Source organism: Euleptes europaea, chromosome 2 (genome assembly GCF_029931775.1).
Source record: "Euleptes europaea isolate rEulEur1 chromosome 2, rEulEur1.hap1, whole genome shotgun sequence".
Taxonomy (NCBI): Eukaryota; Metazoa; Chordata; class Lepidosauria; order Squamata; family Sphaerodactylidae; genus Euleptes; species Euleptes europaea.
The window spans coordinates 66349496-66377156 of record NC_079313.1 but is presented as its reverse complement, the minus strand read 5'-3'; the positions used below and the strand labels follow the sequence as shown (position 1 = coordinate 66377156).

The 27661-nt window shown below is 41.9% G+C and overlaps 1 protein-coding gene across 1 annotated transcript in view; it reads right to left on the bottom strand.

Moving 5' to 3' along the window:
* Positions 1-3458: 3458 nt before the first annotated feature.
* The window catches only part of LOC130473237 (FRAS1-related extracellular matrix protein 1-like), a 154106-nt gene continuing 129903 nt past the window's right edge, over positions 3459-27661 (bottom strand). The window contains exons 30-34 of the mRNA XM_056844764.1: positions 26352-26501; positions 19351-19649; positions 13184-13299; positions 4828-4913; positions 3459-3697 (exon numbers count right to left, since the gene is read on the bottom strand). Coding sequence (XP_056700742.1) covers positions 3459-3697; positions 4828-4913; positions 13184-13299; positions 19351-19649; positions 26352-26501 — 890 coding nt within the window. The remainder of the gene's footprint in view (positions 3698-4827; positions 4914-13183; positions 13300-19350; positions 19650-26351; positions 26502-27661) is intronic.

Genomic DNA, 27661 nt, shown 5'->3' with positions numbered 1-27661 from the left:
ATTTTCTTATGGAACAAAAAGGAAAAGAATGGACTTCTCCAATGTATGCCATTGGAGCTGAGGTGAAATCCTTATCCTCTTTCGGTCAGCACAAGTGTCTTGCCCAGGGTGTAGGCTTGTCCCTATGACTTTATCTTAGGCTAGGTCTGGTGCCAAGAAAGAGAACTGTTGTGTGAGCTGCTGAGGCTTCGGGACAATTGGAAGCCACCATTGTTGAGCAGCAGCGAGTGCTGCCTACCCCCTCTCTCTGGGTGGGGGCCATACATTACTGAGCCCCCCTAGAAAGGAATGCTGCCAAAAGGACCTGGTGTTTCCACTTTTCCTGCCTCCCTTGGCAGGCACAGGCATCCTTCCTGCCTCTTCTCCACTTCTGCTCAATAGTCAGGTGGGAGGGAATAGTGTCTACTGAATGCTCCCTCACTTTCCAGAGGGAGCAGTGATGGCTTCTAGAAGCAGCAGCCTAGGAGAAATGGCACATAAGTCAGCAGTGGACGCTACTCCTAGCAGTGGCAGTGGCGGTATCTGGTTAGGTGGGTGAATAAGAGACAATAGGGAACAGGAAGTGTGGCTGCTGTGCACTTGCCTCTCCTCTCCATCTGTGTTGTGGATTACAAAGGGGCCACTGGACAACACCTTAAAACTTACCTTCATGGCTTCATTTTGGCAGCATATCCTGACCTGAGTTTCATTTGTCAGTCACCCATATTCTCTACCTCTTCTGTCGAATACTCAGCTGACCTGGCCATACGAATCCATGCTTTTGTAACCTTGCAGTTGGAGTACTCTAATGTGCTCTAGATTGGGCTGTCCTTGAGGACAATCCAAAAAGTACAACTGGTTCAGCATTCAGCAGCCTGATTATTGTCAGGGGCTCACCTATTTTAGGACAGCGACTTTGGCTGCCAGCTTACTTCCAAATTCAATTCAAGGTGCTTCACAGCCTAGGACTATCTTTTCCCATATTTCCCCGGGTGCCAACTAAGGATCTCAGATTGCCATCTACTAGCTGTTCCCCCACTTAAGATAGCCCCCTCAACTAGAACTGTACTTTTTATCATAGCTTTCCACCCTATAGAATGGGTTGTCAGAGGAAGTAAAGGAGGGTGATTCTTTTTGAAGCTTTTACAAGGTACAGCAATGCCATTTTATTTGCTAGCACTTTAAATGAGTGTTAGCTACAGCCTTTTTTAGGAGAAGGAGATTTTTTGGGGGTTCACTGTATGCAAGAGTACCGCGTGACATATTGTTCATTATTCTAGTAATTCAAACGAACAGCGAATGAACTGAAATCCTCAGAAGCCGCAAGGCAGGGGGTGGGGATGTCCCTTTGTTTATTTATCAAATAGTTACACGGGCATGTCTGCAATTTAATTTTCAACAAGGTTCAGCCTGTGCTGTTTGCTCCCGAGACCTCTGAGCCGTCCTTGAGTTTTAGTCCATCCAATCTTGTGGTGTACTGCAAATCCCGATAATTGGTTTAGGATTAAAATGCAGAGCCTCAGCACTCTTTTGATTAACCAGCAGCCAAACAAGTCCACCCCCTCCCCACACACCCACTCCTAATGATTTCTGCCAATGAAAAACAACTGTATAAAGGCAACCTTGGTTTCTTGCAATAATCTATACAGTGTACAGTTTTAATAAAAGATAATGACAGCAACAAGAGTCATTCTAATGCTAGATCTCTCTCTCTCTCTCAGGCACAAACACACACACATACACAAACAAAAAATACATTAAAAAATGACACATTTTCAAACAATAACATACACATATAACATTTAATTAGTACATAAAATTAATTTTACCCAGTATGTAAGTATTGAATGTCAGCAGGGATACAGATAATGAAATTAAAAGTCACTTGTAAAAAAAATTGGATTCCCCTCCCCCCATTCCATCATTTTCCTGAAATGTTTCTGAGGGCCAAATTATGCGTTTTGTAGGAAATCCATGATTGGAACTTCCAGTGTTTTCTTTGACATTAAAAGCAATCCAAAATGTATCTAACAGCCCATTCCTGAGGGGCTGAGGAAGTGGCGGGAGGCGGCACTGGTGCGCCGCCTCCAAAGGAAGATTCGCCCCCCCCCACCAAAGCCAAAATGCTGCCCTTACCCTCAAGCCCCATGGAACCGCTCCATAGGGTTCCATGGGTATATGCCATCTAAAAAGGTGGTGTACATCGACGTGAGGGCAAAGGGGGTGTTCCTGGCCAGAAAGGGCTTAGGAGGCCGCCTAAAGGCGGCTCCTCCCCTGGACTGCCCCGGGAACGCCCCCGGGAAGACAGCACACAGAAGTGTGCCGTCAGAACGCTGGTGGGAGGGTGAGCTGGTGTTCCAGGTCTGTGCTTCCACGGCAGCATGGGGAGAGCGGCGTGAGAGGCCCAACGCCGGCATCCATGCCAGCCTTGCCAGCACAAGGGGCATGGATGCTGGTGCGGGCCCCTGCACTCCTCCTAAGGACTTTCAGCCCTCAGTGTCAGAAATGGGCTGTGCATTGTAGTGGGCTGTTGAAGTGGGGAATTTTTTTCACCCTACCCTTTCCTGGCACTATTTCTCCAACAGAAATTGCCCTCTCCAGAACAAGTATTAGGGAAAAATACTTGATGTTCTTGCGATTTTTGACACAATCTTATCAAATAAACGTTTCATAATAAATAGAAACAAAAAGTTTAGCAATGGCTTCTGTTCTTAATTTCTTCGTAGGCCCTCCAGGGACAGAGAAAATTTAATTGGATCTGTAGTGTAGTTGTTAATGTAATGCCTAGTCTACTTCATTAGAGTTTCTATATTTTTATCTACTATTAGATAAGCAATTTAGAGCTGAAATTAATAATTTTTAATGAACAAATAGAAGAGAAACTACAAATTTGAAAAAAAAATTCACAATAAAATAATTGGCACAGATTATTCTCCCTACTCCCCAATTCTGTGCCAGATTATTGAACTTCAGTTCCTATGTATTTCTATTAAATATTGTGAATCAAGAATTATACAAAATACATATTTTCAGTGACTTCCATTTTTTAACTTTAAATTTTTAATAGAGCTATTTAATATATCTCTACTTTGCCTCATTTTTATATCACTGAAATATCAGTACCAGCACCACTCTCGTTTTATGTGAGATACATAACATTAGCATGTGCTGAACTATTTACTAGGCCTCTTGCACTGGCCCATTTCGCCTGTCTGGAGGGTTAAAAAAGGGAACCTGCTTAACTATTATGTGGTTGTTCTCTAGTAAACCTCCCAGTTGTGCTCACTGCAAAGACTTGTGTAGGTTTAACATGTAAATTTCTGATTCTGTAAAATGCTATAAGACACCAATCAGGTGAAATTCTCAGTTCAAAATGTAGACCCGTTGGGATATGTTTCTTGTTCTTCAAACGGTTTTAAAGTCATTATTCTTTTGTCATTTGTAGTGACTTTGTCTCTCCCAGTAAATATGTTGTACAATTAATTTATTTTTTGCATTTTTAGGGTACCGTCAGGTAACAAAGGGACAGAACAAACGTATCTTCCTTTCTGCCGTTGTCGACATTGTCTTGCAACCCATTTCTTCTGCGTTTGTATGAAAGCACATTTCTGGTCTGTGGATTTGCTTAGTGTTGCTTTTCCTCCTTCAAAGTTTTGGAAAGTCACTGGTCGGCCATTACTCCACACCCAGCTGTCCTTTTCACCTTCTTCTTTTAGCCCTGAAATTGGAGACACTGCAGTTGTGAATTTAACTGCTTATCTAGCTACGCATCAGTGTGCTGGCAGAAATTACATTACACATCTTATAGTCTTAAATGAAATCATTGCTAGAACAGATTTCAAATGTATATGGACAGATGCACGTGACCACCCTGTTTGTAGCAAATCCATGCCTGCATCGAAACAAATTATTTGGGAAAGAGAAGAGATCAGCTCTGTGGAAGAATAGATGTTTTGCCTGTCAGGTTCAGTGTCTGGCATCTCTAGGGAAAAAGAACTGAAGGCAATAGGGCTAAGACCTCTCCCTGAGTCCCTGGAAAGTCACTCTCAGGTAGAGAAAACAGTACTGGCTGTGTGGATAATGGATCAGACTAAGTATAAGTCTGTCCCCTATCGTTATGGGAACAGAGGACTTTTAGGCTCTCTTCTATGGGGACTGAAGCAGAAGTCTTCATGGGGGTGGGACCGGTATAGAGTTTGTGTGTGGATTGGTCAATCAATCAGTGGAAGACTAGTAGCAGCTATTTAAATCAGTACTGCCTCCCCGTCACAGGCTGTTGGCTGCAGCTGTTGCCCTACCTTCCCATCTTGTGATGGATAAATGTGGTACTGAGATACCATCAGTCCACAGTGGGACTTTGTGGGGTTTCCTTCTGATTGATTCAGAAAGAGGGCTTATTTTTTGCCCTTGCTGGACATTGTTTCACAGGGTAGGCTTTTATAAAAATTAGGTGTAGACCATCTGGATTGTTTTGCTCTTTAGGGATGGCAGAAATTATGCACATTGCTAGTGTGTAGGTATGGATAATTAGCAAGCACCTTGAGGCATCTATGAATGGAGGTTTATCACCTGTTGCTCACTGGTTGTATGACTGGGAATTAGGTTACAGTGCAGAGCAGTAGCATTCGAACCCTTACCAGCTGTATGGCATGGAGATAAGGGTTAGCACTACTTGGCACATGTTTCTATGCAGGATGGGATAGAAAAGACTGGCAATGAGCTTGGAGCCAGGGTGCGGTTGCCCAAACTTTGGTCAGCCAGCAGACTGCCTGTTAGTGGTAGTGTGCACTAAAAGAGAGGGAGGAGTTTAATTCATATGCTGTAGTACCTTGAATAAGTTTTACTTACCAATCCAAAATGGCTGCTTATTGGCAAACTTCCATAGCCATGCCATTTCTCTTGCAGAATGCACACTGGCTAGATGGCCATTGGACCTATATGTCAGACAATAAAACATGAACATATTACTCAATCTCCTGTTAACTTTATGAGAGTTCTATACATGTATGAGTCAGGGTCCTACCTTTTATACTATGTATATTATCAACCCAGCGCCTGAATTTGCATTCGAAAGGAAACTGAGGGATGACTCAGAATACCCTGCACTGTCAGTGGTGACAATAGCTTTTAACCAGAAATTAAAGCATCATCTTCAGGTTTAAGCAGTGTTACATGTGACATGTGTTGGTACACATGTGCCCTACTAGACTTTCTGTCACATGTAACAACTCATATGAAGTGGGTTTAGTCATGTTAAAAGCACTCCATTGCTCTGTTGGGCTCTGGAGCACTGTAAGTGGGAAGGAGGGCCTTCTGACTTCCCTCCCACACTGCCCTTGCTGTCCTAGGAAGCCACATGGAGTCAGAGAAAGGCAGGGCCGTAACTGAGGGGGGGGCAGGAGGGCAGCTGCCGCCCCTGTGGCATGCAGAGAGATTGGCAGAACTGCCTCTCCTACAGAAGGAGCGGGTACTTCTGTGCCAGCTAGTTCTGCCGCCCTCTCTGCATCTCACAGGGGTGGCAGCTGCCCTCCTCCCCCCCCCCCTAGTTACAGTCCTGGAGAAAGGTGACCACCCCCGGCAGTTTCTATTTGCAAAAATGGCCCAGGAGGAAAGCCAGAAGCCCCTCCTTCTCCCCTTGCAGTGCCTTGGAGCCCAACAGATCAATGGAGAGTTTTTAAGGTGAGTAAACCCACTTCCTATTAGTTGTTATGTGTGACAGTGAGTCAGGTTGGGCACCTGTGTCCTGACTTGTGTCACACATAATGTCTAGTTTGGTTCTTCGACTCTATTATGGAGACATTCTTTAAAGTCTTATTTTCTCTTTAAACTACAGCATATAGAAACAGCTATTTTTTAAAAAGTGCAATTGTATTTTCCTCACAACATGTTTTGTTTTGTCTAATCCTTAACATACAGGTAAATCACTATCACTTATGTAGTATATGACATTTTGCCAGGTCTTTCCCAGATTTCCTTCCGTTTGTCAGCAGGTCTAAATATCAGCCAGTGGCTTTTCCCTTCAGCTCCTAATTTCTGCAACATTCTTTTCCATGGGTCTTCTCCAGTCTCTCTCACACATTCACTGTCATTTCTTTTAGAATTGCCTGTAAAACAGCTATGTACAGTTTCCCTTTTTTTTCTAATAGTAGTTCGTTTTTGCAACTGCACCAAAAAAAGCAGAATGTCGGCATGCAAAGTTGTTGAATTTCTTTTTTCTGTGCTACAGCTAAAGCACAAGGGCTTGTCATGTAATGCCCAGATATAAGGGCTGGTATAAAATACTATGTACTCATATGCACACACATGGAAGCGTTGGGAAAGTTGGCATCCGGGAGCCATGAACCAACAAATCATGCTCTGTGCTTGGTATGGCCTTTCACCAGTAGAGCTCTGAATTACCTTCATCCTTAGGAATGTGTTTTCTACTTCCAAGATCACAAGACCTAGAACTTGCTTAGAGACGGCTTCGGGCAATATCTATAGGCTATGCTAATTAGAGTGAAGTAGACACCTAATGTGCATTGGTGCTTTTGTGTATCAATCTGCTTGTCAGCAGCCATGGGCCTGCCCCATGCGAATGCATAAATGATCCTAAACTTCCTTTGTTTCTCTGGTGAGTAACCCTGCATTTTATCTGTGGTTATTCCACCCCAGGTCTGTGTTTAGCTAAATAATTAACTGTTGCTTAACCTTCTCCTGATTGTCTATCATTGGACTATAAGGCAATCAGGCATTTCAGTCAGAAGATATGGGATAATTACTACGTGTTACTGAATGTCCTCTGTCATCACTGCATTTTTTCAGTGGAGCCATGCTAGAGGTGCAGGGAAATATGTGGCTTTCCCTAGAAACATCTATTCTGTCGATCCTATTCAAGGCTTATATATGAGACAGTATCTCTGGGAAAACAATTTGTTCTGCATTCAAGTCAAGTAGTACCTTAGAGACCAACAAATGTTTCGGGTCAAATCTTTTGAGAGTCAACCTGACTAAAGGAGGTTTGATTCTCAGAAGCTTAGACCCCCCCCCCCAAAAAAAAATCTTGTTGGTCTCTAAGGTACTGTTTGTGTGTAAAGTGCTGTCAAGTCACAGCTGACCGATAGCAACCCCTGGGTGGAGTTTTCAAGGCAAGTGATTAAGCAGAGATGGTTTGCTATTGCCTTTCTCTGCAGAGTCTTCCTTGGAGGTATCTCTTTCAAGTACCAACCCAGCTTAGCTGCCGAGATCGGGCTATGCTATACCAATCCACACACCCTCTAAGGGTCTACTGGACTAGAATCTAGCTGTTCTACTCCAGACCAACACAGCTGCCTCTGAAACCACTTTTACCGCAGTGACACAGGTGGGCACTGAAATATGGAGACAGTGATATATATTCAGAGTCATTGCAGTGAAAACATCAGATAAAACCCAGATATCTCTGGGCCATATTTGTCACACCAAACGCCAAATTACACTTGATGCAAAAGACCCACGCATTGAATGTTCTGCAATTAAAACAAAATCAAAATGCTAATGTGCAGCCCCAGATGAAGGGTTGCCAGGTTCCCCCAGCCTCCAGCTTGGATGGAGGAGTAGGGTTGCCAGCTTCAGGTTGGGAATCTCCTAGATATTTGGGGTGGAGCCTGGGGAGGACAGAGATCTCAGTGGGGTACAATGCCATAGTGTCTGCCTTCCAAAGCATGCACTTTCTCCAGGGGAACTGATCTCTGTAGTCTGGAGATGAGCTGTAACTCCAGGGGATCCCCAGGTCCCACCTGGAGGTTGGCATCCCTACCCAGATGGCTGCTTCTGAGATCAGGGAAGAGTGGGGAAAATGCAGCTTACCTGTAATGGCCTGTGCTGGGCTGTCCAAGTGCCTGTGTATTGTGGTACTGTAAATGTGGTTAAGTCCACCATTTGGGCTGTAAGCCTAGGAACACTTCCTGGGAGTAGGTCCCATTGAAGTAAATGATACTTACTTCCTAGATTACTCATTTAGGATTTCTCCTGTAATCTAGGATTTCAGCAGTGCCCAAGGATGCGTGGATGGTATCAGATGAGTGTCTGGACAACTGGGTGGGTGAATAAGATGCACAGTCCCCCTCTGGGCACTCCCCACCCTACACAAACTGAGCTATATGACCTCTGGAATTAATGGTTTCACATCTCATGAAAGAGAAAGTAATAGGAAATTCAGGCCCTGGCTACTAGTGGCTACTAGTACAAGGTTTTTCATGAATGCTATTGTCTTTTGTAGCACTCATTTGGTGTTTTCATGCTGTGCCAAATTAAATGACCTTAGTACTTTATAAGCAAAATAGCCTCGATATATGTTTATGGAATACTGTAAACACATTTGGCATGGAGAGACCTGTTTTCAATTTCATTATTTATGTGACTTGCACAGTATATGAATGCAATATGTTTGAAATGACTGATTATGGAATATTGCTCACCTATTCAGAAAATAACATTTTCAATCACGTCTTTACATCTATTTGAGGAAAGGAAATGTGTTCATTAATTAGGCTGCCAACCTCCAGGTGGTGGCTGGAGCTTTCCTGCTCTTACAACTAATCTCCAGCCAATAGAGATCAGTTCACCTGGAGAAAATGGCCACTTTGGCAATTGGACTCTATGGCATTGAAGTCCCTCCCCTCCCCAAACCCCACCCTCCTCAGGCTCCACCCCAGAAACCTCCTGCCGATGGTGAAGAGGGACCTGGCAACCCTATCATTCATTATCTTGGCCTGTTCAACATTCTGAGAATGAGGCAGTTTTCTACATGGTTATTAAACAACTGAATTTCACCTTTGTGAAATTTCTACAGGGTTATTAAACAACTAAATTTCCCTTTTGTGGCAGAATATTCCAACAATCCTAACCTGAAGGAAAACACATTGTCTTCATAACATATGAAATAATTTTGGAATAAGTACATCTGTAATTTTAAATCTCAAAAATAAAAGTGTAATGTGAATTAGATTTTTGTTGTCCAGTGTTTTTCCTATCTGCTTGTTCTATCTATGTTAGCTGGAAAAACCATTTCTCTTACAGGAAGTTTAAATAAAAAATAAACCTTCATAACTCTGGGTTTTAATGGTATATTTTTGTTTGGATTTAAGTTTTTAAATGTGTTTTTCTAATGTATGTTTTTAATGTCAGCCACTTTGGTGGGCCTGGTGAAGACAGAAAGGCAGGGCATAAATTTCATAAATAAAATAACTGTTGTCGCTGGTTGAACAAGAGGCAGGTCAAGCCAGCTGGCACTGTGATCAGGCAGGTGGGGTGGTACTGAGTGGGGATGGGGAAAGGACTAGCCTGATCCATTCTTCACCCTTCTCCCTCCCCATGAAACTCAACAAGGCTCCTACCAATCTGTGGCCAAATTCTATGTGGAATGGACTCACGCCTTAGATTCCAGACTCGTGCTCCTTTGAAAAGACAGCAGTGATACAGAAGCTTTTTGAAATAAAAGGCTAGAGGCCTGTCCTGTTCCAATCTCCCTCCCTCCTAGGGTTGCCAACCTCCAGGTACTAGCTGGAGATCTCTTGCTATTACAACTGATCTCCAGCTGATAGAGATCAGTTCACCTGGAGAAAACAGCAGCTTTGGCAATTGGATTCTATGGCATTGAAGTCCCTCCCCTCCCCAAACCCCGCCTTCCTCAGGCTCCACTCCAGAACCTCCTGCCGATGGCAAAGAGGGACCAGGCAACCGTACTCCCTCTGTCCTGCTGACTTTAGATATGAAAATTGTTGTTCTAGTAGAGAAGTGAAAGGTTGATTTTCTCAAATCGGAATGAAAAATAACTGATAACCCTGAGCACTCCAGTTTGTATGAAGTGTGAAATTAGCCTCAGACAACAAATAATATCCAAGTGGCTGCTGTGGTGTCATTTTTACAGTTCATAAATAATAGTAACATTTTAGAGCATTCAAGGCGCTTCATATGCATTGTTTCAATAATCTTTATGCCAATGCTCAAGGTAGACTAATATGCTTTATTTTAGTTGGAGGTTAGGGGAGTGGGGTTGAAGGGCTGTGGTTTGCCTAAGATCACATCAGTGAGTAAGGCTGTCAACTCTGGTTTGGGAAATTCCTGGAGATTTGGGGGTGGGACCTGTGGAGGGTGGGGTTTGGGGAGGAGAGGGAACTCCGCAGGAATGTGATGCCATAGATTCTACCCTCCAAAGCAGTCATTTTTGTCAGGGGAACTGATAACCGTATTCTGGAGATCAGCTGTAATTCCGGGAGATCTCCAGATCCCACCAGTATGTACAAAGTATGGGCTGGATCCAGTGGAAGTTTTCTGCTAATGGAAGGAGGGCTCTTCATGGGTTCCCCCTTCCTGCTACAGACCTCCGACTCTTCCTCATGCTGCTAGAAGCAGCAGCATTTCAGGAGACATTGTGGGTTGCAATAGAAGGAGGAGGCAGGAAGTCTGACTCCAGTGACGGAAATCTCTTCTGTCAGTGCTGGAAATTACTGCTGAATCCAAGTCCATGGAAGGAACCAAACAGAGATTTTTAATCTTCCAATCAGTTCTGTTCTGTTTATGAATAAAAGGCCTTGAAACAGGACAAATATTTCCATGTTGTTCATACATTACATGTATTTCCCAGCTAAACCAGCATGCCTGTGGGGTTTACTTTTTATTTTAATCTAAACCACATTGCTTTAATTGATCAGCCAAGCCATTCTGATTAGTTCTTTTCTCCTCTAAAAGTCAGGTAGGTTTAAACTTACCCCCCACTACCAAAGCATTTCAAAAGAGACGGATTAAAGCAATGTGCAGTAGTATGTGTGTGTGTGTGTGTGTATGTTTTTAAACCACATCCTGTCTTTCCTGTTTGAATCTAATAAAATGGTTGTAATTATACAGATTTTCTCTTCATGAAAAACACTTGAACGAAACCAAACAAAACGTTCTGAAGCTCTTGTGAGGCACTGTCGAAATCTATTGTTTCAGACCATCATTTGCTTCCAGTTGTTTCTGGGCAATGTTTTGTTTCAGGTTGGTGGAACTCATTTCATAACAATCCTCCAAGGCTTTTGATGCAAGGTCAGCTCTGCTTTGTGCTGGAGTGGGAAATATTAACAACAAGTGTGACTAAGCCATTTCCTTGTAGTCCACTTCAATTTCCATTTTTCCAGCAAGCATGGAAGCTGAAGACCATAAATGTTCAAGGGGATTCTAACCGGTTAGATGGGTCATTAGGATGGCTAAGACACCTTAGATCAATGGTGCTTTAGGAGGGGTTGTTTAACTCTTTCAATTCATGCCATGTTTCTGGTCTAAGTTGAGGAAAGGGTTGAGGAAACTGGATGTTGAGGAAACTGGATGTTGCAGTAAACAAGCTGCACTTAGCCCAATGGGGGGAAACACCATTACATTAGGGCTAATAGTAAGGTTGCCTGGTCCTCCCTGGCCACCAGAGGGGGATGAAAAGGTAGAGTTGCCAGATCCAGGTTAGGAAATGCCTGGAGATTTGGGGATGGTGCCTGGAGAGGATGGAAACCTCAGCAGGGTACAATGCCATAGAGTCCACCCTCCAGAGCATCCATTTTCTCCAGGGGAACTGATCTCTGAAGTCTGGAGATGATCTGTAATTCCAGGGGATCCCCAGGTCCCACCTGGAGGCTGGCATCCCTAGCTAATAGGACTTCATGTCTCCTCATCTTGAGCACTACCACTCCAGTACAGATAAGATGCTGGGAGATCTGTAATTGGATCTTCCTTGCAATTTAAAAGGCTCATAGCTGCTTGTGAAGGGCCCCAGTTTGGATAAAGGCCTCAGCATGTGGAGAAAGAGGGGGGTGGAAACCTTCTAGCTCTAATTTAAATTAACTTCCCTGCCCTTATTAGCCTTGGAATTTTTTTAAAGACCTTATGTAGCAGCACAGGAAGGAGGAGAGGGTGAAAACATGAAGGAAAAGAAAGTTCAAATCTCCAAATCAGGGTCCAGAGTGCAGCACCTACTATTATTTTAAAAATTCTGGGAAAGACCAATCACAGGTCTTAAAGTGCCTTGACTGATGAAGGCCACCACTTGTCCACAGGATCCCTGTTGATCCGGGATAGTGAAATACGGTTGCCAATCTCCAGGTAGTAGCTGGAGATCTCCTGGGATTACAACTGATCTCCAGTCGATAGAGATCAGTTCACCTGGAGAAAATGGATGCTTTGGAAGGTGGATTCTATGGCATTATACCCCATTGAAGTCCCTCCCCTCCTCAAACCCCGCTTTCCTCAGGCTCCACCCCCAAAGTCTCCAGGTATTTCCAAACCTGGAGCTGTCAACCCTATACTGAAATCATATAAGGATCACATCAATGAGGCCTTGACATTTATCACAGATCAATCACTGCCTCAGGGCACCTTTCCCCAGTCACTAAAACAGGTGGTCATCTGCCCACTTCTATAAAAAACCTTCACTAGAGAAAAAATGATGTAGCCAGTTATCATTCAGTCTCTAATTAGCTGTTCCTCAGCAGTGGCAGTAAAATTCCAGGTCTTCCTGGATGAGTCTTTTGATGTAGGCCCATTTCAGTCTGGCTTCAGGATGGTGGCTTTATTCAATGATCTCTGTTTGAATGTGGACAAGGGCCATGCCTCTCCATTGAACATTGTGGATGAAGTCGTCTTGTTGAGGCTTTGGCAGTAGAAGTAGGGATTAAAGGTTCTGCCTTGAATTTGTTTAAATTGTTCCTTATGGGCAGATTCTAGTGCAACCCAACTACCATCAGTACAGGACTTATCATGTGGTTCTTCAGGTTTCAGTCTTACCCTCCCATGCTATTCAATTAGGGTTGCCAACCTCCAGGTGCTATCTGGAGATCTCCTGCTATTACAACTGATCTCCAGCTGATTGAGATCAGTTAACCTGGAGAAAATGGCTGCTTGGGCAATTGGACTCTATGGCATTGAAGTCCCTCCCCTCCCCAAAACCTGCCCTAGGCACACACCCCCAAAAAATCTCCCACCAGTGGCAAAGAGGGACCTGGCAACCCTATATTCAATCTATATGTAAGCCCTTAGAAGATATTACTTATGGATTTTGAGCAGGCTGTCAGTATTTCTTTATCCAAACCACTTGATGATGCTGTAGAGATCCTGAACCAGGGCCTTACTGCTGAGGTTAAAAGGGAGAACAAATTAAAACTGAATCCTGACACAACAAGGTAATGCTCTAAGGAATCAATTTTCAATATTCCCATACCATTTCCTGCAGGCTCTTTCAGCACTTTCCCAGGTTGCATTTTTAATCAGACTCAATATGTAGCAGTGCTTGTCTCTGAGTGTCCAACCAGAAGGGCATTTCATGGAATGAGCCATCTAGGAACAGGGGAGAGGAGAACAAATAAAACAAAGCAAGATTATAAATCACTGAAAATTATCTTGTTTGAGTTTTATTCCCATAGAAAATATAATATTGCTTAAAAGGGTGTGTGTAAGTATTATTTTATTAATTGTTTTCCGGACCACATATTAAGATGTGTCAGGAAGGAAACAGCTTGCAGGTATGGCAACAGTGAACATGCAGCTTGGCTGGCACATGTCTATTTAATTCTTCAAAACCTTTCAGCCAAACACCCCATGCCTGGACTTAACAGCAATGTGCCAATCACCCATGTCTGTGCCATTTCTAGGATTAAGATTTATGTCACAAGAAAGTTATGTGTAGAATTGGCTGCCTAGGGAGGTGGTGAGCTCCCCCTCTCCGGCAGTCTTCAAGCAGTGGCTGGACAAACACTTGTCAAGGATGCCGTAGGCTGATCCCGCATTGTGCAAGGAGTTGGGCTACCTGGCCTACATAGCCCCTTCCAACTCTATTATTCTATGACTGGCTATCCAAACACTAGTCCTCCCTTTTTCTTTCATTTAAGATTATTCAAATAGACTAAGAGATCAATTCTAAAAACACATTTTTAGGAGTAAACCCCTTTTAACAGAATGGGACTGCCCTAATTAGATCTTTTTAGGATTGTTGCCTAAGCCCAATTTGATGCACAGTTATTAAAGTATAAGCCCACTGACTTCAATGGACTTACACTGGAGTAACTCTGCTGCATAAGATTGCACTTTAACAGCCCAATTCAATGAAGCGTTACTCAGACGCAAGCCTCAAATAAGTGAGCACAGGCTTGGAGCCTAAAGGGCAAACTAAACAAACCACAGGAGGTTATGAGGTGTCTCCTGAGTTAAAAACAAAACAAAAAATGCAGTGCAGGTGTGTCTATGTATGAATTTCGTTGTTTCAGTTGCAGGAGTGCTGATAACTGAGTAGGACTGCAGTCATTAGTACAGTAAACGCAGTGTTATCCAGCACTTTGTTATACAAACAACCCTGTGACTGCTTAACCCCCTCTCCTGTCATGGTCAATTCCACACACACCCCAGCGCTATCTTTACCCTCTGAATGTATAATGTCGAGTGCCTATTTCCTCCAGATCAGAAACTGCTCTTACATGCCTTGTCTAATTTGGCCTTGAGGGTGCGCTCCCTCACTAGATGCCAAAGCTTCTGCTAAGGCAGGTGTGTCCAAACTGCAGCCCCCGGGCTGCATGCAGCCCAGGACAGCTATGAATGTGGCCCAACACAAAATCGTAAACTTATTTAAAACATTATGAATCAGCTATCGTTAGTGTAATTTATGTGTGGCCCAAGACAATTCTTCCTTTTCCATTGTGGCCCAGGGAAGCCAGAAGATTGGACACCCCTCTGCTAAGGGCAAGTGACAAGCTGGGTTTTTTGTCAGCGCTGCAGCTTTTTGAGAGGGCAGCTTCAAATCCAGAGCCCTTTAGAATGCCATGGAGTGTGGCAGAAACTGCCAAGCAGCAACCAAGGCAGCCTGAGACAAGCTGTGTGTGCAAGCTTGCTGAGCAAGAGAGCCTCACCCTCCCAAGCGTCTCACAGGAGCTGCTTCCCTTGCACAATGGTGGGGAGTCAAGTAAGATAAAGCTTGTCCATTACAGCATCTTATTTCCTTTTTAAAGACAAATGTCTCAATAATGCTTTTTAAAAACAAATACTTCGATCATGTTTTGGAATGCAGAATAAAATTTAGTGATCATTGGAGCAAAGCACTGTTAACATTTGAATAACCAGCAACCCCCATTCCTCACTGGTGTTGGTTAACAAAACTAGTAATGTAGTTGGTTATTTCTTAGCTCTAGTTCCCTATGCTAAAGATTTGTTCCAATTTGATTCAGTGCTGTGCACTTCCTCATAAGATTTTGATTTAATACAGCCATTTTGTAAAGATGAACGAGTGAACTAGAAGGTTAAGATTAGTTTAAAACCTTAAATCAGCTTTTTAGATGTGAAATTGACTGGACAAAGTTGGACTCAGTTTTGCTAGCTAGTTAAATTTTTATAGTCAGGATGCCAGAAGTCCTAATTGAAGCCCCTTCTGCTTTGCTCACAGTCAAGTTATATTTTGATTTTCAGAGTGGGGAGCTGGTCTGCTCATGTCCCACAACAGCTCTTGAGATAGTTTTCTTGAGAAATTTTCTGAGAGAACAATGTCATATGCTTTTGTTTCTGGCAAATGAAAAGGAAAAAATGTGGATTGAAATCTTGGAGACATGAGACCAGGGACTACAGCTACAACATCTGCAGAAATTTAGTCCAGATGTTCTCCATCCATGATCCAGGAAGGTGAGGGGGGAAAGTTACCTTTTAGTTGCTCCTCTTTTATGCCCAAACATTTCTTGTTATGTTTAGACATGGTTGGTCCACCACCACTTCTTCAACAGAGGCTCAGAGAAAATCATGGATTCTGATGCAGAAACCATAAAGCCCAGAAAAACCTAATGAAATCTAGCAAAATGTCACAGGCACAGAAGGCCCAAGAATCATACCACTTGATCGTTAGCATGACACAGTGTTGTGTTTGAACAGAATATAAATCCCTGGTCAACAGTGAAGGTTACTGTTGGCTTTGGATAAGCAATATTCTCTCTGAAGCCTACCTCATAGAGTTGTTATCCATGCTATGCTTTGGGGAAATGGTGGAGAAGAAAATAAATGGCATTAAAGGAACAATTCCATGAAATAATTATATAAACATCTCAAGCAGAAGGAATGAGTTGCAAAATTGCTATTCGGTTTTAACAAATTCCATAGAACATTCTGAGAAAGAGAACATGAAATTAGGGCTGAAAGAATTAAATAAATTGTGCACCATGTTTAACAGATTAATGGCTTGAATGCAGATTAATTGAGGGTCCATCCTTTGTCTCCAGTAGGTGCAATAAAATTGGTTGGGAGACTCTGAGCCACTAACTGTAGATGGCCCTTAAAACATTCTGCTGAGGATTTACAACCTTTATGTAATGTTAAACATAGTTGTGTAGAATATCATGATTTATAATATGCACTGCACTTTTGAGGATATATATCTTTCCTGCCCCTGTCACCAACAGTTTTTTTCCCCTTGTAAAAGCTAATTCTACTTTCTTTGTGCTTGACTGTAATAGGAGATGTTTATTCCTCATGTTCAAATTTCTCAGAGGAAGGTCAAGTTGGTTTTGTAGGTAGACAGAGATAAGGGCTCTCCAGCAGCTTCCCCAATGTTAGAGGGTAGAGCAAATAGGCCTTCTGCTCCTGTTGGGGTTGTTCCTTGATACTAAAATAATACATGATAAATAAAATTAAAGTCAACATTTTACATTTACTTTAAAGAGAAAGCCTACATAGAGTTCAAAATCTGATGACCACTTCTCCGAAACACACTGGGGGCAAGATCTGTAGAGGAGGAATTGTGGGTGGAAGTTTGCTCATCCTTTCCTTGCTACCACTTTCCCCCCTCTGCAACACCTCCTTACTTGCTTTCCTCCACTTGAGAGAAAGAAGCAAACAGGGCTAAACTCTATGCCAATGTAATGGAAGCTGGGTGGGGACCTTGGGCCAGTCACTCACTGGCATATCTCAAAGGGTTGTTGTGAAGATAAAACGGAGGAGAGGAGAATGATGTAAGCTTCTTTGGGTCCTCACTGGGGAGAAAGTCAGATTATGAACAAAGCAAATAAATAAATGCAATAAATGAAGTAAATATTTCAGCATGGTCTGAAATGCTGGATTGGGGTGCTAATGTTGGCTCTACTTCTGAATGAGCTGGCAACTCTGGCTGAGGAGCTTCACCACTCTGTGATCCTGTTTGGTGGTGGAAAGTGCCGTCAAACTGCAGCTGTCTTATGGTGATTCCATAGGGTTTTCAAGGGAAGAGATGAACAAAGGTTTGCCTTTGCCTGCCTCTGTACAGTGACCCTGGACATCCTTGGTGGTCTCCTATCCAAGTGTTGACCAGGATTAACACAGTTTAGCTTCTGAGATAGGACAAGATCAGGCTAGCTTGGGCCACCCAGGTCAGGAGTGACCTTCTTTGCATGCTACTTATTAGTAGGGTTGCCAGGTCACTTAGATTGGCAGGCAATTGCCTGCCAATCCATTGCCCGGCTCGGAAGCAGGGATTGCTTGCGCGCGTGGCCGCACTGACACAATCGTGTTACTTCTGGTTCACACCAGAAGCGCTGCATTGCAACAGGCCTTTTACCACTCAAACTCCCAGTTTGAGTGGTAAAAGTCCCATGGTGATGCGGCACTTCTGGGTGTAAATTGGAAGTGAGGTGATCGCGTCGGAGCAGCACCGCGATGCGATCCCCACCTCAGCTCCGCAACAAAAACCTCCTGCTGGAGGAGAGGGGGGAATGAGGCAACCCTGCTTATAAGCACGGCCTAGTCCATAAAAATTATAAGCTCATAATGGTTGAATATCTTTCAGAACTGTAGGTTCAAAGTTCATTCAGGTACTTATGGGACTGCCATATCCTGTCAGTATGAATCCAAAAGTAGGTAACCTAATTAATAGGGTTAGAGAAGTATAATCTGGCAAACTGATGGTTTTGGGAAGGTTTTGATGCTGAAAGAGACACTATGGATATCTTTTTATTTTAATTGAATTTTACCCCGCACCTTTCCCAGCTAGGACTGAGATGTACAGGATGGGAAGGGAGCCTTTCACAAACATTTTCATCTCCTGCACCCCTTCTTTTGATTTTTTTTCTTTTTCAGGACGATGGGTGCTGTGAACAGGCACAAAGCCAATGGCAAGTATGAAGCTGTGCTCCTCCTCCAGTATTCTCACAGAGTCCCACAGTGGTGACAGGAAACATTGCCATCACCCTGAATTGGCTCCATTTGGTTCATGACATTATCTCACAGCCAAATTTGACTGACTGCATGTTGTCAGGCTATGTAATCCTTGGTTGACTCTAATAGCATCATAGTTATGCAAAAAAATTTTTTTTGGGGGGGGGAAACCCACACCAGAATCAAAGCAGCATATTGGGAAAGTTGCAGTGAACAAGCAGAGTACAAGATGAACAAGGTGTGTTCCATCAAGCCTTTTGCCCCATTGCAAGCGCCTCCTTTATGCTGAAAATGTCTGCTTCTCGACACTGTCCAGAACCAGGCACTTGAGTCATCAATATGCTTTGGTTCACCTGGGCTGTTAATAACGTTTCCCAAAATGATGTGGGAATATCGGGGTTTTAAGCGTGCAGTATCATTAACAATATCAAATAAATGTATCTCCTTCGTTATTACATTATGTATTGGAAGGACAGGCTCTGCATTGGCAGGTAGGTGTACTGGAAGAACATCTAGTACATTATTTTCATTACTCTCCTTCATTAACAAATCTTTCATTTCCCCTCATTACAACTTTTCTAAGCAGTTAATTCACCCAGAAAGGCAATGATATTCATAATTTTATGGTGACTTATTTTGCAACATCAGCAAGAAACCGAAGTGTTATTAATAGGATATATTTTAGTTCTCACGTAGTTGAGAAGGCTGAAGAAAATCTATTATTTAATAACATTTGTTATTAAGGATTATTACCTTGCTTCTGAAAAAGAAAAATGTGATGAAAATGTGTTAGTACATTTTTTTTGTGCCGTCAAGTCACAGCCAATTTATAATGACCCCAAAGGTTTTCAAGGCAACAGACATTCAGAGGTGGTTTGCCGTTGGCTGCCTCTGCATAGTGACCCTGGTGTTCCTTGGTGGTCTCTCATCCAAATACTAACCAGGGCTGACCCTGCTTAGCAGGTAAGATCTGATGAGATCAGGCTATCAGGACAGGGCACGATTAGGGCATTGTTAGCCTGTTTAAATTAGGAGAGGTTTTCCACAATCAGTGGAATCATAGCATTTTCCATTTACTGTAATGCTGGAATCATATTTTCCAGATTCTAACATATACTAAGATAGATTCAAGAACTTCTACAGTAATTAAAAGGATAACTACCTGCTTATTGTTTGTTTACTGATTATGTCTGCAACTGCTAAACTTGGGTGGGGGGGGAAATCTGTACATACCATCTGAGAGCTCTGTTCAGTTGCTCGATACTTTCTTTTGGGTTTATCATCAGCAAGAACTTGGAAATCAGTGTGTCCATGATCAAGCAAGTGTCTAGTCTGAGAATCATCTCTCCTGGGAGAAGAACCATGATGACGATGATCAGTATTGACCAGTCGTTCTTCCTGGTGGACATTTCTTCTTTTGCTCGCCATAAGTGAATGATCAGGGGGCCATGGTCTTTCTGAATATTTGCTAGTTTTCTCTAATATTTCCGTAGCGTCATCAGTTTGAGAGGGTGAAGAAGAATCACAGCCACCTAATTATGGAGTAGGAACATAAAGAGAAACAGCCTTGATGCACTGGTAAGCAACTTTAATTACAACCAAGTACTTTGTGTATGGGAATGCTTCACTGTGAAGATAATGGAAGAGATCCTAAAGCTTTTGCAAGTAATTCCCTTCTGTTTCTATGGCTCTTTGTATAAGATATTTTAGGAATACAGGAAACGAATACCGCAAAGGTTACATTTTCCACTGTGGAAAGCTGCTGAGAACACCCCCTGAACAACCCAAGACATGCCTCCTTCATGGTGGTCTGTAGACTTTGCAGTCCAAGGTCAAATCTAAAATAGACCACAAATGAGATTAATGTTGCAATCTCAGCTTAATCTTCAGAGAACTCATTTTTGAGAGGGCTCCAAGCCAGATGCTGCAGACAAAAGCACAAAACAACAGTGCTGCTTTCCCTGCCAGGATAGTGTCTCGCTTTCAAATTCGCCACTGCAATGTCAGCTCAGGTTACACGTCCCACTTTGGGAACTTGCAAGGGCAAAACAAGAAGGTTTCTGAAGAGTAGCTCTGGAAAGTTAGTTGTGAGGGAAATCTACACTTTCTAAATGCCTGGTTTTTGTTTTTTTAAGTAAGCTACATTTTAAAAAGAGAGAATATGAAGGCAGGTGGGGTGAGAAAGAAATGTGAAAAGTTATCTCTTGGCCACAGGGTGTCACTCATGACCCAAATTTCAGTCAGTAAATGCCATTGTCAATGGCAGCTGGAAAGTTGGTTTAGTGTCAAAATCATCAGGTGCTGTGTGTCTCCCATCATAAACAGTAGGTAACTTAGCATATAAATTTTTATACTCAAACATAGAATATATAGCATATTATTTGTTACTTTGCAGGGCCTAATCTTCTCAACTGGGCACTAAAATTCAGCTGAAATAATGGTGACCACCACCTAAAATATGAAACAAAGGAAGATATTTAAAATCAAGAACATATTGGCCCTAGATGTAATTTAACCTCAGGCAACTTGGGCATCTGCTCCTGCTGCTGCCCTTCCTTTTTGACTCAGTTATATGTGATCTCTATTAGCAGAAACATCTGGATCAATCACCTTAAAAATTCTTCCATTGAAACAACACCTGGGATCATGCAGGACAGGGAAGGGAAGTTACCTTATACATAGAAATCGTGTGGCTTAAAGCTGAGAGAATAACTGCTACTCAAGCTATTGTTTAAAGGGTATGGTAGGTATAGCAGGAAGATTTTAAAGAACAGAATGGAGAAACATCAAGGATTGGTTAGGTAAAATTGAATAAGCAAGAAAGCAGAAATAAGGAGAATGAAAAATTCTATATTAAGCCAAAAGACTGAAAACTTCCATCATAGCTATGTAAGAGAAGGAGAGGTAGCCAAGGAACATACAATGCTTTTGATGAATAATATTTTTCCATTCAGATACAGTTTCTTTACCTAACCAAATTCTCTTAAGAGTATCTGAATCAGATTAACCCTCAAGCTAATCATTGAAGGAACTGCCTCTTCTTTGTGTGTTGGGCTGTGCATTCAAGTTGCTACCAATATATCAAAAGAACCACAGAACATATTATCCTGGAAATCAACAGGAGTTTTTTCATTGTTGTTAAAGGACTCGGTGATTCCAAGGGTCAGCTGTGGTTAGAAATCTGTTGTTTTATGATTAAGTGAGTTGTGTCCCACTTCAAAAATAAGCAAGATGCAATGCCTTTATCCCAGTAAGAATACCCTGCCTTAATTCTGCTTGAGAAATTGCATGGCTTATTTCATGAATTAGTGCCAGAAGCATTACAAATACAAATACAATACAATACAAATGCAATACAATACAAATGCAAAGGACAATTTAAGAAAGATTGTAAAAATGTGCAAGATACTCCTGCTGCATTGCTATCAAAACAAATATTTTTGTTAATATATATTTTTAATCAAACAGGAATATTTTACATTAATAATATTTATTGATTGCATACTTCTTTTACAGTGTTTACTTTTGCTTTCAACATCAGAATTTCTACTGTTAACCAGCACTGCTTAAAGAAAGGTGAACTGCCATCTTTACATCGGGCAAACTCTGATATCGTAGTCCACAAATTAGAAAATATTTGCATTATGGCAAAATCTTCTATATATAAGTCATTTATTTATTTATTTAAAACATTTGCTAGCCCCCCTTTTCCTTACAGCACTCAAGGTGGCTTACAATATAGATGTGTAGGTAAAGTGCCGTCAAGTCGCAGCCGACTTATGGCGACCCCTTTTGGAGTTTTCATGGCAAGAGACTAACAGAGATGGTTTGCCAGTGCCTTCCTCTGCACAGCAACCCTGGTATTCCTTGGTGGTCTCCCATCCAAATACCAAATACTAAATCCATTAAAAAACCAAAATTTAAACTTACAGTTTTGGACTGCTAGTAAATTAATAAAATGCAGTCGTAAATAAAACCTTCTTCAACTGCCTTCTAAAGACTGAAAGTGAGGGAGGCAGGTGCACCTCCCTGGGGAGATTCTTCCATAATCATGGGGCTGCCACTGAGAAGGCCCTTTCTCCTATAATCACCAAATAAGCTCCTTTGATTGATGGAAAAGTCAGGAAGGACCCTCTCTCTTTGATCTTATTTCCCAGGCATGAATTGTCCTAAAGGCTTGTATTTATGTCATGGTCAGGACTGATGCATCATAATAGCAAGAAGACTCAACCTGGACCTTCTCAATGCTTTTAAAAAGTTTTAAGTACTGTGCATCTTCTGAGGCAAAAAGATCATTATATTGATGGTTTGCTCTGTTGCAGCCATTTTAAAAAATTCTCCATGGGCCAATAGCATTTCAGGGTTATCTGTAGTATCTAACCTTACGGTGAGGTGAATTTTACCATACACATAAAACATACACATGCTGTTCTCATACACTTCTAATTTGTTGTAGGGCCATGCTAAAGTTTACCTCATTGTGTGGTCGATTGTTATAGATATTCAGGGACAAACCAAGTGACATGCTGGAAGAGCCATGATCAGATGTTCCCAAAATTTTAAAGTGTAAAGTACAGCTATGTGGAATATCAGTTTGGATCAAAGCCACACTAATGGCAAGAGGGAGGAGTTTATCCTTCCCCTATGCCATTTTCCAAGAAAAACTGTTTCCTGCCATGTTATTAGCTTGAGAGTAAAAAGGATAGACAAAGGGTCTATTTTACATATAAGAGCTTCTATCTATCTATCTGTCTGTCTGTCTGTCTGTCTGTCTGTCTACCTAGATTTTTATCCCACTCCTCCCCCAGAATAGGGCTCGGGGCAGCTAACAACATAACAGTACAATAACAATAATAAAACCATAATTTCAATAAAATCCAATTAAAAACTCAGCACAGAGCAAACGAAAGCTTTTGGTATTAAAAATCAACAATGTGATGGTAGAGTCTACCAAAATTACATTAGTGACATGCCTGATGGAATGACTCTGTGTTACATGTCTTGTGGAATGCAGACAAGTCCCACAGAGTGTGAGTCTCAGACAAAACATTCCACAAAGTCAGAGCCGTGATGGGAAAAGCCCTCATCCTTGTCACACTCAAATAGGTGAATTGAGAGCCAGGCACCACCAAAAGCCCATGTGTGACACCACCAGGGGTCATAACAGGAGTGGCAGTCCTTTAGATATGGCAGTCCCTGACCATTTAGGGCTTTAAAGGTTAATACCAGCACCTTAAATTTGACCTCAAAACCAAATGGAAACCAGTGCAGTTGCTGCATAATGGGCTGGATGTGTACAAGCCATGATGAATCTGTCAACAGCCTGGCAGCCACATTCTGAACAACCTGAAGTTTCCAAAGCGCCTTCAAGGGCGGCCCTGCATATATATATGGTCGAAGTCCTGTCCCCAATGGCTACCCTCTGATTGCATCCTTGGAGGAACTAGGTGAACCAAGATAAGGCAATGCCCTGTCCCCCAGTGAGGCTAGGCAGCTGACCAAGACTGAGTGATCAACTGTGTCGAACACTGCCAATAAGTTTAGCAATATCAGAAGTGCTGAGCTGCCCCGATCAAGCTGGAGTTGGAGATCCACAAGATCTCTGTACCAACTGCAGGCCAGAATACAGACTGGAATGGATTGAGTGCAGATGACTCATCCAAGATGGTGGTAGTTTCAATCAAAATAAACTATTTCAGCTGTAAAGCCATATTAGAAGAAGATGGTTTTTCACACACATGCCATAGCCCTAACCAGAATCAGCACCCCGCACAGCTGCTCTTAAAACCATCAACAAGTTTTATTCATGTATCACCCAGTGTTATGTTTGTTTTGTTCCTCAGTTTTCCAGGTGGCTGCAGCCAAATCTTTACATGTAATGCTGAAAATGGAGGGTGAATAAAAAATCCATTCAATGGGGCTATGTACAGAGAAGATGGGCTTCCTGCAACATTAGGAGAATCTTTAGGTTTGCATAAAAATCTGAAGTTTTTGTTTAATTGGCTTAAAAAAAAAACACCTAAAAAAAGTGTGTGTGTGGGGGGGGGGAGAACCCAACCTTAAAAAAGCAAAAGCTGGGTACCCAAGGTTGGGTGGAAAAGATAAAATAATGATATGATAATAGAGAAATATATTTTATTTTAAGGCACTATAGAAGGATAAATAAATTTCACATTGTCAAGGCCTCTAGTTGGAGTACCTGCAAGTTGTTTTAATACTGGGCTGTATTGGTCTCCCATACAGAATGTGTATGCAAGTATCAACCTAGTAAAGCAGGTTGAAATTTATTTAACACCCTACACGCAAGCCTGGGCTCGTATATAATTGTCTGTATATGCTGAGATATTTGTAAATACTTATGTATGCATTACATGGTTTTAATTTGACCACTGATGAAGGCCTGCTGGCCAAAACGTGTCTGGCGTGTGGTATAGGTCTATCAACCTTATAAGATGCCATTGTGTCATTGTGCCATATTTTATCATTTTTAATGTTTTTTTATCCTTATATATGTGTGTGTGTGTGTTAAGTGCCGTCAAGTCGCTTCCGACTCATGACGACCCTATGAATGAAAGTCCTCCAAAATGTTCTATCATTGACAGCCTTGCTCAGATCTAGCAAATTGAGGGCTGTGGCTTCCTTTATTGAGTCAGTCCATCTCTTTATGGGTCTTCCTCTTTTCCAGCTGCCCTCAACTTTTCCTAGCATGACTGTCTTTTCCAGTGACTCTTGTCGTCTCATCATGTGACCAAAATACGATAGCCTCAGTTTAGTCATTTTAGCTTCCAGGGTCAGTTCAGGGCTGTATTGGTCATTTTTACAGTTCATTTTAGCTTCTAGGGTCCCCCTTCTGGATGCATACCTTAACGTGGTGAGAGGGTTTGTGTGTGTCAGGGAAGCTGAGAGCAATACCGTAAGGGGTCTAGACTCTATCAAGAGACTAAACTCTTAGCAGAGTCACTCAAGACGGAATGGTCACAGCTGCGACACCAGACAAAGATGCATCCACCCTCTTAAGGGATCAATGGCCATATCCACAGAAGAGAACAGGAGGTTCCAATAGGGATGGGGGCAGAGGAATCCCTGAAGGTTAGCTACTGGGCAGCAGCAGTAGTGGAAGGTGACACTGGCGGAGGATCTTTCGTAGACAACGGCAGTGCCACTACGGCTAAACCTGGTTAGTACTGCGCAGGAGAAGGCATTGGTAAACCACTTCTGACCAACCTTTACCTTGAAAACCCTATAATGAGACAATGGATATCCTTATATAGCACCTTAAAATAAAATATATTATTTTATCTTTTCCACCCAACCTTGGGTACCCAGCTTAAAAAACAACAACCCCTAGACAGGAAGAACAAAGTCAGTGTCATGTAGACCTTGCAACTGATTGAAAAATGCTGAGCAATGTCTCACAAGATCACAATTGGCTTTTAAAGGGAGATTTTATTTAGAAAACTTACTGAGCAGATACAGGAGGAAGAGAAGGACAGGGCAATGACTTGAGGGTACGGTGAAGGAAGAGGGTGAGGTAGCAGGAGTGAGACTGGAAAAAAGGAGGGGGTGAGTTATCAGTGTCAACACTTGGAGCCATCTACCCCCAATCAGCTGGGCATTGTCTGCACTTTCTGATTCAAGCCTCTGACTACCACAACCACTGCACTAATGGCAAAAGGGGATGGGACAGGAATGAATGGTGGCAGCAGCCTGAGACTCAAAGCAGAAAGTGCAGACGTTGTGCTTTAACCCTCCCTCCCCTTGGATACCCAGCTGATTGGGGGTCTGGCAGAAAGAAGGATTGGGGAGGAAGAAAGAGTTGACTGGAAATGGGAGGGAGAGAAATGGAGTCACATGGGGTTCTGAAAGGAATAAAAGGGGAGAGAAGGGAAATATTGGGGGCAGATGGGATTTCTGGATTCAACTAGCCTTACCTCCCAATAACTATGCATACATTTGCAATCTTAGTCCATAAAATCGAGGATTCACATATGAGACAAAAACTTCAATTCATGCATGGTGAATGTTACTTTGGTTACAATCACAAAAAGATGCTTGCTGTGGCAACCAGGTAGAACCCAGTGATCCCAGTACCATACACGAATTGTGTTCAAATTGTGGCAATATTGTGGAACACACTAATAACACATTGTGGTCATTTGTGGGCAATTTGCTGGAATAGAAAGGCAAGAACTAGAGTGGTCCTTTTTGAACATGTATTTAAAAACTTGTCTTACCAACCCTTGGATCTAGAATTTTGACAGTCAGTTCCCTCTTGCGTCCCAATACAGCATTTTTAGGCTTATTCAGTATTACTTTGAACACTTCATTGTTTTCTTCAAGGCCATCATCCTGAATGACAATATTCCACATCTTTATGGAAACACCTATTAAAAACATAACATCTAAATGAGGTTGTGTCATCCTTGAACACAGACTTGAGCGTTAGGTTGAATGAGGGTGAAAGCACTTAGGCTCAGGGTGTTACCGCATTATGTATTCCCAGCAATGTATTAAGAGTTTGAAAATGTTATAAAAAATACTGTTCGCACTTTCTATGTATTCCCACCGATGTATTAAGAGTTTGAAACTGTTATAAAAAATACTGTTAGCACTTTGGCCCCTTTAGCTGTGAAGACGTCTTCCAACCATTTTTTAGCCGTGGCATCCAAAAACACTTTTAAAGCGATGTTTATACATAATGCGGTAACCCCCTCAATCAAGGCGAAGTAAAAGTAATGATAGCATATGTGTGTGTGTGTGTGTGGGGGGGGGGAGTGTTTTTTACAAAAGGTTGGCTATGAAGACTGTTCAGAAATTTGCCTCTTAACAAGTGTTCTGTAGAACGGTGAAAACTTCCTTGTTTCATTTGATTTTAATGGTTAGCAATTGTTTAATCAGTTATATATTTTCCCCAGTAATATATGATCTTCCTAGTCCTTTAATGTTACTGGCATTTTATCATGCTATTTCTCTTGGATTTCATATTTTTATTTTTATATTTTATATTTTTCATTTCTGTTATTTAGAAATATGTTACTGATGTGTACTGCTCTAAAAATGTTTCTGAAAAGTTGATAAATTTTAAAATAAACAAATTTTATTATTTAACATTTGAAATGTTTATAACCTGCTCTCTCTATCAAAAAACATAAAATGAAGCACAGTAAATAAGTAAACATAATAATAAAACAAATAAAATAATGAGCAATACATCACATTTGAAAATAGCTAACATACTGCAGTTACTACTACTACAGACTCACATCCTTTATCTCTAAGCCTATCAGGAAGATTGCAAAAAGTACAGGAAATGTCCAATAAACAGCCTTTTGGTAACTTTCTTTATAAGATCTGTTCTTTATCAGAATTTTGTTTATCATTCAGATGGTAACATATGCTGGATCATTAACCCTCCAATTCTTCATTTCACATTAACCCCTTAGCATCCACAAGACACCTGCTTCCTAACATATTTCCATTGCTTTGCTAAATTAGAAATAGGAAGTCATGGCTAACCCTCTAGTGAAGCAATTATGGGCTATTA